Source organism: Rhipicephalus sanguineus, chromosome 4, assembly GCF_013339695.2.
Source record: "Rhipicephalus sanguineus isolate Rsan-2018 chromosome 4, BIME_Rsan_1.4, whole genome shotgun sequence".
NCBI classification, from domain to species: domain Eukaryota; kingdom Metazoa; phylum Arthropoda; class Arachnida; order Ixodida; family Ixodidae; genus Rhipicephalus; species Rhipicephalus sanguineus.
The window spans coordinates 73067605-73078292 of record NC_051179.1 but is presented as its reverse complement, the minus strand read 5'-3'; the positions used below and the strand labels follow the sequence as shown (position 1 = coordinate 73078292).

Sequence of the window (10688 nt, the reverse complement as noted above, 5' to 3'; positions counted from 1 at the left end):
GTGACTTTGTTTTGTTTTTGTTGTTAGTCGCCTGCTGTCGTCACGAACATTTCTTCTTTACTTTCATTCTTTTACATCCCCTTTCCCTTCCCACGTTCAGGGTTGCAAACCGGAGGCTTTCTCTGGTTAACCTCCCTGCCTTTCCTTGATCTTTCCCTCTCTCTCTCAGAACCCTGGATCGCGAGCAGTTAGGGATAAAAGTTAATGCCGAGCACCTTAGTTACCCGCGATTCACTTATGACATCGCTTTGCTGAATAACTCGAGGGAACGAATTGCACGGCATGATTACATAACGGGACAGGGAAAGCAGAATGGTAGCTTTGAAAGTTGATATGCAGAAAGCTTAACTATGCTCAACAGTATCGGTAGAGAACAATGCTCTGCGATAGGTAGCGAAGGACTAGAAGTGGTATATGAATACATCTATTTGGGGCAGGTAGTGAGCGCAGATCTGAACCATTAGACAGAAGTATTTACAGGAATAAGAATGTGGTGGAGTGCATTTGGCAGGCATTCTCAGATCATGAATGGTTGTTTTCCAGTATCCCTCAAGAGAAAGGTATATAGCAGCTGCATCTTACATGTACTTACCTATGGAGCAGAAACCTGGAGGCTGAAAAGGTTTGAACCTAGCATGAAGACGACACAGCGAGCCATGAAAAAGAAAATAATAGGTGCAACCTTAAGGGACAGGAAGAGAACAGAGAGAGTCAGGGAACAAACGAGTGCTAAAACATCTTAGTCAAAATGAAGAAGAAGAAATGGGCATGAGCAGGGGTTTTAGCGAGAGGGCAACATCGCCGCTGGTCATTAAGGGTAACAGATTGGATTCCAAGAGAAGGTAAGCGCGCGAGGGGGAGGCAGGAAGTAAAGTGGCCAGATGAGATTAAGCTCGCGGGGATAACTTCGGCGCAGAAAGCACACGACCAGGTTAATTGGAGAAAAATTGAAGATGCCTTTGCCCTGCAGTGGGCGTAATGATTATGATGATGATGATTACACAGCGTGTGTGACTTAGCTTTCATGGTGTTGAGTCACAGTTTAATAATTTCTAGTATATTTTTGCTTATACTTATAGTCAGACCACTGTCCCGGAAGAGACAAGTACAAATGTCGGAGTTGTGCCTCACGTTCAGCTGCAGATGTCCCAGTCGTCTGAATGACGTAAAACTGACATCAACGTCGCAAAGACGAGACGCTGATATTACAACATTTTATTCAGTGCCTCCGCACGAAGCCATGTTGTTGCAACAGGAGAAGAGCAAAAAGAAAACAATCCATAAATGGGATAATCTCGCGACAACAAAGAACACGACGCCGATTCTCCGTGCTCGTGCAAACACCTCCACCCAGGACGATCGACACTCGCATGTCTTCTCCCACTGGTAAAACAGACTGTTTCCGTGCGTCCGATAAACAACTATCTGTAGTTGGCAGAACTGCCAATGCAAACGCTTCTTGAACCTGAAAACAGCGCCACGTCCATGCCACGGTGCGGAGCAAAAGCTATAGGACGCTGCGCGATGTTCGCGTTAATGAGCTCCTTGCAACTGTTCATCGCACACAGCACCATCTCAGCCTACCGATGTGGTCTGTTGCCTTCACCGTAACCTGCTTTTTCTGTGCACACAACACGTTTTGGGAGCCTTAAATGAGCCCACTTGTTGCAGTGCCACGCGCTGAAGTGCCAGGTTGGAGAAGTTCGTTGGGCTTACTCGTCTATAGAATGTTTTGCGCATGCGGCATTTCCTTATTGTTCTCTGTCAAAGCGCACCGGCACAGACGACGTGGTGGCCGAATGGTGAAACACACGTCACGTTCTTCGTCGTCGGTGCTATAGCCACCCGTGAACAAACAACACAACACAACAGCTTGGGAGAAAGGTGTCGCCGTACGGTCGTGCGCGAAGAATATATTCAAACAACTCGGTTGTTACGACCAACTTGAGTGGCGAAGCACACGCGCTTGAGCCCACACTGAAAACACACGCACGCACACACACGCCCACGGCGCAATTGGTAGCAGAAGGACGCTTAGGCCTAACCCGAGAGCTAGGCCTAATCTCTGGCTCACGCTTATCGCCGATCACGGCGTTTTTTTTTCTTGAAAATACACGCAGTGCCGAGCTGCTGGCTGTCACGGGAGCTGGTTCGACCGACCACTCACAGCACGAGAGACGAACGCGCACACAGCCGGGGTACACCAGTTCTGGCGTTCGCACTCACATGCCCATTCCATCTCGCCAACCACGAAGTTACATCTCAACCGCAAATGAAAGTTTCTCGAGAGAATTATGGTAAATTTTACAGCCCAGTTTTTTCCAGGGGTACTGTTGAAGTTGTCATCCCGAAGGATTAAGCGTAATATTGCCCATTGAAACTTAAAACGACAGCAGTCTTCCATGTCATAATTCCTCGCCTCATCCCCTCACTCATGTTTAACAGTTCAGATAACCTTCCATAAGGTGGCCTGGCTTTTCAAGCTCTCAAGAACTTCATCCCAGACTATACAATAGTGATGCTTATAGTGATGCGACAGAAAATGCCTAATCCACATTTTTATTACTATGACATTCAGTCAACTAACTTCGACGCGTTTGTTCAATTTAAACACACAACGATTGTGCTAAGGTGCCGTTATATTTTTTGCAAGAGTAATACTTAGCGAGCTACGTCACAGGATTGCTTTTTGCAGCAAGTCCAGCATCATACGAGGCAAGACTTTAAGAATTAATCATCGTTTTGTGTCTGTCGTGAGAGCAGCGGCACGTACTTCGCAGGTGGCGAGATGGGTGGGGGACTTGCACGACGAGGTGCGCCGGCCTCAGGAGGCAAAGGCACCGTGTAGCAGGGCCAATGCGGCCAGCGCAGTCCTCAGCGAGGCGTAGAGAAGGTGGTCGCCTCCCGGACGCAGCAGCGAGGCCGGCGCGGCACACTGCATGCCGGGCAGTTCGACGAGCGCCGTGCTCGCGTGTTCCTCGGGCGAGGCGCAGCGCGTCTCTCGGGGCTGGTTCACCACGATGTTGCTCTGGCCCTGTAGCAGTAGCCGCAGCCAGCTCAGCTCGCAGTCGCAGTGGAACGGGTTGTCTGCGCGCCAACAGAGTCGTGGGACAGGGAAGGCGGCAGTGGGTAATCGATGGTGTGACACTATCCCTTGTTCTTCGCAAGGGTAACATTAACGAGTTTTGTATGATCCAAAGCCTCAAGCCGCTCTCGAAACTTGATCGAACGAACTTATCTTGTTCATAAATGTCTGAATTAAATAGTCAACTTCGCGCCAAATTCACATTCACACAGAAGAAGAAAGACAAGACAGGACGGGCACAAGACAGCCGGAGCGCCCGTCCTGTCTTGTGTTTCTTCTTCTGTGTGAATGTGAATTTGGCGCGAAGTTGACCATTTAATTCAGACATGTACCAACTAGCCCGACAGCGAGTTCTACTAGAATTGTTCATAAATCTCCGAAGATCTTTCTTTTAGTTTGGCATTGCCGCCCAAGCGTCCCCAGCGCAACCTGGTTCAAATTTATGCCTTTCTTTTGCCCTCTCTCGCTCTTTTCTTGCAGCGCTACTCTGTAGAATTATGGCCGATTCAGTTTGTCCTGTTGATAGGTTGCCGCAAAAGACAGACGAAGAAGGCACCTTCCTCGAAGGCTCATTCACCTACTGTCACGGATAGCCTTCTTATGTGCGAAGTTTATCGGCCACTGATTTAAAACTCGAAACTAATCGATATGACTAGCGGTTGACATTTAAAACTTTAATCAAGACATTTTCACTGCCACAATAATGTGACTGCCTAACCACTGCCGGAAATCATATTGTATTCGTCCAAATCATCCCGCAATCACTATTTGTTCATGCAGACATTGTTTGAGTTATTCAATCTCTGACACCGGGTCCTAGTTACTCGTCCACAGTTCCAAATCAGATGGGCACAGATTTACAATATCTTTGCCTGAACATCTATCTTAAAATTCAATGTCAGAGATGCAAAGCCTTTCGCACTGCAAAACTGTATCCTTGATTGGGGTTCACGCAATAAAACCCGAAATATTTTGACTGGATTTCTCGTAAGACCAAAGATAAGATTCTATGTTGAGAAGGGAGGAAGTGAACTGTCAACCATAGATCTTATCACTCCATCTAGGCAAGCTACAGCCGTAACCATTTTTGCTCTTTTCCCAGCAACAAATAGAGTTTTATCTATTTACATTTTGGTATGTCATGTACCGCGACTGCAAGTTGATTTTTTTTTATAGTCTCCATCCAAAACACAATCATTTGGTGATAAAATGCGAAAACTTGAGCACCTCAAACTGCATTTGTTTAGTATGATGTTAGGTAGGTAGGTCGACAGGAAGTGCTTTTCGGATTACCTAAAGAAGTTAGACACTAGCTCAAGGTGAAATTGCAAGGAAAAGAGTAAGGATCGTATCATACCATGAACGTCGAGTATGGACAGTGTGCCCAGCAAGGGCTTGAACACGTCATGTGTGAGGGTGACGATCTCGTTCGAGTGAAGATACAGCCACTCTAGCGAGTTCATCTCGTCAAAGGCACCGGCCTCGATGTACTGCACCCTGTGCGTGAATATAACAGAGATAGAAAGCATTTCCAAGCACACTGCCATGCAACATAACTACTACGAATCACGCAAGGCTCACCGAAACCAGGGACTAATGAAAAAACACGCACATGACAAGCGCTGGTCCTGATTCTGGTCCCTATTTCTGCAACTGCTTACGAACAAGTGCAAGTTCACTCGCTGTTGTGCTTCCACGTAAGGAGAATCAAACACACATGCTAACTTGCGCAAGCACCCGAAGAACAACTAAATACTGATAACTTATTCTTCATTCAAGAAATTCGTTCAGCGTTCTCAGTGATTTTACAGTGGGTAAAAGTCCCTATTGAACATGTAAACTGCAACAAGTCTTGTTTTATTCGCTTAAATTCATTCAAAAGATTTTCCCCGAAGCAGAGCATAAGACTACCATTCAAGAGCATGCAAATATAAGCAATATATTTCACTTAGATGGCCCCAGTATAATAGTCCCAAGAAGCAACAATTTTCATAAGGAACCAAGCTGATTTAACTGCTATAACTGTGTTAAGGAACGTAGTCGTACTTGTTAACTTGTTACACAAGATTGTTTATTGTAAGCAATAATAATGGCCTTGATTGCTCTTTGAGGCATTGAACTTTATGTACATACTTGAAGAGGCGTGAACAGACAACCACAAAAGAAGGCCAGGAATAACAGGACGACGCGCTACTGACAACTGAAATTTTTATTCAGAAAACACGTATTTATAAAAGCGCTTGCACCAGAGAACCCACCGTGGCGGGGCACGATCCTTCAGTATATTAATAGGTTTAGCTCAAACTCAATAATGTCTTCAGTGACTTTAATTACCTTAATATATTTTTTCTCATGCGACCTGCTCAGACAATATGTGTCCCTATTTAAAGGACCTAGATCTATGCCCCGTATCACGTTATTCTGTATTTATATGAGAGCATAGGGTCACGTATAGATTTAGATGTGATTCATAATGGAAACACGAGATCGTGGATACCGCACAAAGGATTCACAATTGCTTTTTTAACAAGGATAATACTTGCTTCTTTCAGTAAGGAGTGTACAGTAGAACGGACGACTTTTTGAGATTTTGGTAACGTAGGGCGCACACAGGCGCCAACACGCCTGCCAGTAAATTTCCTTCGTGCTTCTGATATGTTTACCGTGAAAATTGATTCTATATCCCACTACTCCCCGGCAACTTCCAATGTTCACTGCGGGACAAAGCCTCTCGCAGTGATCTCCTATTGCCTTTCTTGTACAAGCTGATTCCAGTTTATACCAGCGAATTTCTTCATTTCATCGCGTCACCTGATTATCTGCCGTCAACGGCTGCCCCTCCATTACCCCTTATCATGCGGCACACTGGAAATTCTGACGGGTGGGCACCCAACATAGTTCAGACTGTAACCATTCATTACAGACATTAGATCATCAGTCGATATAAAGTGATGATGCTTAAGCCAGAAAACAAACCAATAATAGTTTGTACACATTTGTAAAGTGCAAATGTGTCAATTTGTCCTTTTTCTTTTCCTGCTTTCTTGTCCTCTCTTGGGCAACATAGGCAAACCAAAAAGGCGTCACAGCCAATATCGACAGCACGACGTGAACAACCTCCTGCAGCTATTCAAGAAAGAGCCCCGCTTGCCTCACTCGCCCAATTTCCATCACTGTTAAGTTTCTTTTCCTTTGCTCTACGATAGACTGCAACCGTGAGACAGTGCATGTTTCGAAAGGAGCACTCGGAATCAATTCGACTCTGCTATGTCTCAAAGATCGCACAGTAGAACAAAGAGCCGATGGGGTGGGGGGGGGGGGGGGGAGTGAAGGGGGAGAGAGAAACAGTGGCAACGAACACAACTTTCGAAGCTCTTTATATAAGAGCCCACGACGCCTTCGGTCGTTCCCGTCGAGGAAAGGAAGTTGGAGGCGGAGTGAGGAAACAGCTGTAAATGACCAGGCCCAAGAGAACACAAGGGCTGTCGGGTATCCGAGAAAGAATCAATAAACAAACGAAGCAATAATAAAAGCTCCTGCACGAAACACACCATCCACTAATAGTGGCATGGCGATCGTCGCCAAGAAAGCTGAGGAACAGCCTAGATTGCCGAGTCGGAAGAGATCGGACACGCAGGGGGCGTAAAAGCAATGTGTGCGAAAAACAAACAGCGAGAAATTCGCGCGTGAGTTATGAAAAAATGAAGGAAAAGTGAACAGGAAGAATCACGAAGAGGCGGAGAAACAGGCACTGAGCCTGTCAGATGGAGAACTCGAGCGGAACTGTGCAAGGCAGCGTGATGTACACGGCATTACGCTCCACGAAAAAAAAATAAAAGGCGGAGCAGCGAGAAAGCTTCCAGACACAGGCCTAGACAAAGGAATGTTTCAATAGCGTGCTACACGATACACTGGGAGATTATTGCAGCGTGAAGAGAGGTAAAGAGAAAGAACACCAATGCCAACTCTGAAGTGCAAAAACAACGATGGAATGAAGTTAAAGAAGATGAAGTCCGTGGCAAATAAGCCCAGTAAGAGGAAGTGCCTGGGCATTAAAGCTACCAGTGCAGTTATAGGACATCGGTTTCGTAGTTATACTAACTCCTACAAACACAGCACAAACTGTAATCAATGCGAAACAAATTCTCACTAGGCTGCGAGTTGTAACTAAAATAAGCAGTGCAAATGTGATAATTAACAGCCTGTATGAAGATCTTAGTAAGAGCAACTTGATCATTTGTGGTGATGCTGGCCCCCCGTGTAAGACTGTCTCCGTATCAGGGCGCCTGCGCGTCCTGTGATCCAGCTCCACTGCGAGGCACAAATGGTGGTGTAGTTGGCGTGGTTGCCACCGGGCCGGGCACGGCGCTGTTATCTCATGGTATCGCCGCCTGGCAACTATGTTACGCGGGGTCATGAAGATCAGCGTTCTGCCTGTTTATTTTGGGCTTAGCGCTGCTCGTCGACGGTTCGCGGGAGGTCCGTGAGAGCGAATCCGTGTGGCGGACTCCCGTGGTGTGTGTGTGTGTGTGTGGTGTGTGTGTGTGTGTGTGTGTGTGGTGTGTGTGTGTGTGGTGTGTGTGGTGTGTGTGTGTGGTGTGTGTGTGTGTGTGTGTGTGTGTGTGTGTGTGTGTGTGTGTGTGTGTGTGTGTGTGTGTGTGGTGTGTGTGTGTGTGTGTGTTGTGTGTGTGTGTGTGTGTGTGTGTGTGTGTGTGTGTGTGTGGTTATTTGCATGATTCGCCTGGTGCGCTCACTGTTGTGTAAAATGGGCTGATAAATGTCCATGTCTTCTTTGCACTACGGTGTGTTGTGTCTCACGCTCCATGAGCGTGAGACAGAGGCACCCACAACTTTTATAGCACCAACACAGGCTCTGGTAATACTCACGGAGTTTTAAACCTTCATTTTCATTTGCCTGTTTTTGCATGTTCGTTTAACATTGCCTCAGACCGGCACCAGCGATCTGGTAAGAGCAAAAAACACGCACAGAGAGAAATGGACAAAAAGAGAGAAGCAGGCATGAACCATTACACGCTCCCTCAAAAAAACGCAGACTAGACGTTACAGCGCAACCAAGCAGCATAGGTTTTAAGGCGATGCAAACAGCGCATATCTGATAGAAATGCAGCGGTCGAGCCTGCATAACAATGAGGGACGAAGCTGAAATATCGCGCTGCGTCCGTTACCAGCCGCAGTGAAAGAAGCTTTGGCATTGACCGCATCAAACGCTGGAGCCCCGGTGCGAAAAGAAGAAATTATATATTAGAATACACTCTAAGAAAAAAATGTGTCTTTTGACCCTTATTTGCTGCACATGTGACCCTCCCATGTATAACTCTCTTCTCAAAGGCGCGCTTACTCTCTTTAGGATAGTCGTGGGATGTATGATTCTCTTTAATAAGGCACGCTAACTATCTTTCGGAGAGCCCTGCGTCCCTAGACTCTCCTAAGGAGAGTCAACGTGACTCTTTAAAGAGAGTTATACGTGGGAGAGTCACATGTGCAGCAAAAAAGAGTCAAAAGACACCTTTTTTTTTTCTTAGAGTGTACGGTGTTATGAAGGCTTGACTGCGCCTCATAAAGGCGCAAACAAACGGCAGTGTCGATCCTGCATTTTACGCGTGGGATTTCAAAAAGAAAGGCAGAAAGGAACGGAGGCGACGCAGCTTTTTTCGTCATCATTTTTCTGCTATAGAGGCCTCTATTCGTAAAACGATCAAGTACGAATGAAAACTGACCAGGGAGAAAACAAGGTGATAAATGCAAATTGTATTTTGCGCGTAACGCTGTCGATAATCTGATAGTCACCGATACAAAGGAGGAAACGAAGCGCCACTGACTTGCCGCGTCACGAAGCAGCGCTACGTATAGTCTCCACAAGCAGCTCTTTCCGTTCAGTGGATAATCTGCACGACCCTGAGTGAGGGAAATGATGGAAACAAGAGGCCTCGCTTCTTTGTGGCGGAAGTCTTAGATGCCTCATCAAACGCGTAAATTGACCGCCGGCGTCAGCACGTGTGATGCAAAAAGTTATTGTCCCGCTGATGATGTCAGCATATGACGTCATAATGACGTCCCTTAATGTGGCGTCAAAAGATGACAGCCCAGACATACACGCACATTAAAACAGCAGCGTAATCGTTCGGAGCATAGTGCATACAAGCCTTGCCCATCGGTATGACGACACAAAGCACGTAGGTGTCGTATGAGGGTTACATTATACTCTCACGAAGACATGGACGTTTTCAGCTGTCCTGCCTTCTTTTATTTTTTTTTAAATATTGGCCGTTTGAAATATAGGATCACGATGGTCTGAACGTTCAACTTGTGAAGTCGCGAACCCTTCTCTACCATTGGCAAAACCACCGACTTCACCAGCGAGTTCGTAAATGCAGTCTCGAAAACGCACTATGCTAACCATTCTCGCCACGTCGAATATTTTAAAACATCGGCGCCACCTCTTTCATTTTATAACGCTACACCGAAATCTCGGCATCTGCCTTTCCCTCCGATTTAAATATGGCGTTTGCCGACGATAAAGAAAAAGAGAAATGGAAATGAAACACAAAACATTGACGAGCCAAGCACAATGTAAAAGCCCACGTAAACTGCGGTGGTTGAGAAGGCGCCAATCCCGAGCTGCACCGAAGCGTTCCCGAAAGATGAATAAAAAAAGAGAAATAAAACGAAGCACGATATTTATAGCAAAAAAAAAACGATCGAAAGGCAGAAACATAGAGATTTTAAAAGAAATCGAAGCACGGAGAAATAGCGGCTACCCGAAGACAACGCATCTAGAAACAATAGCGGGGCAAAAATTCGAACGCTCGCGCACCCTGGTCTGAAACGCTTTCCCGGGGTTTTTCACTTTCGTGAATAAAGCGGACGCGGCAGCGGGAGGAAACGATCGGAAGACAGCGCGGTGAAAACGGGAGTAAAAACAGAGTAAATCTACAGGAAGAACCAATGAGCACTCCCTTCCTGCGTTCCACGCTCTGCGCCCCGAGGGAGTGTTGCGGCGGCATAGATGAAGAAAAATACAGTCGACGCTTTGGCCGCAGCAGCTACAGAACGCTTTCGTGCATTTTCCTCGTTTACTTCCTTTTTGTGTGTGTGCATCTTTGTTTGTCAGCACGCAGCAAGACTTCCTTAGACCTGGCTAGAAGATGAAGATGCAGATACAAACCTGAAAAAAAAAAGGGGGGGGGCGCACTCCCAATTGTTAAGTCGCTTGTCAATTTCTCCTGGAAAATGTCGCTCTCCTTTTAGTTGTCCTACTCTGTTGAAGGTAAAGACGAGGAGAAAACGTGTGGGAATCTAGCGAAGAAAAAAAAAGAGGAGGATTCTGCTGCGTGGAATTCAGGAGAAAAAAAAGGAAATGTTAAAGCCTACGCACCGTCGGCGTTTATTTTTCTTAACGCGTATCCCTTGAATGAAACAGACCAGCACGACGCGAAGAAACGAGGGTTGAAAACGATATAATTCCGTAAGAAAAGAAATCACACAAACACGGAATTTCCGACAAGCTTGGGCGGTAATGGGTAGCGTAGACTTTGGGCGCTATTGACGAATACGGTTGCCACTTTGAAACCATTTGCGGCTG

General features: G+C 46.3%; 1 protein-coding gene across 1 annotated transcript in view; it reads right to left on the bottom strand.

Moving 5' to 3' along the window:
- Positions 1-1200: 1200 nt before the first annotated feature.
- Positions 1201-10688, bottom strand: part of LOC119391292 (chondroadherin-like protein) — a 34438-nt gene continuing 24950 nt past the window's right edge. Inside the window, exons 7-8 of the mRNA XM_049415231.1 lie at positions 4443-4582; positions 1201-3087 (exon numbers count right to left, since the gene is read on the bottom strand). Coding sequence (XP_049271188.1) covers positions 2825-3087; positions 4443-4582 — 403 coding nt within the window. The 3' untranslated portion in view covers positions 1201-2824. The remainder of the gene's footprint in view (positions 3088-4442; positions 4583-10688) is intronic.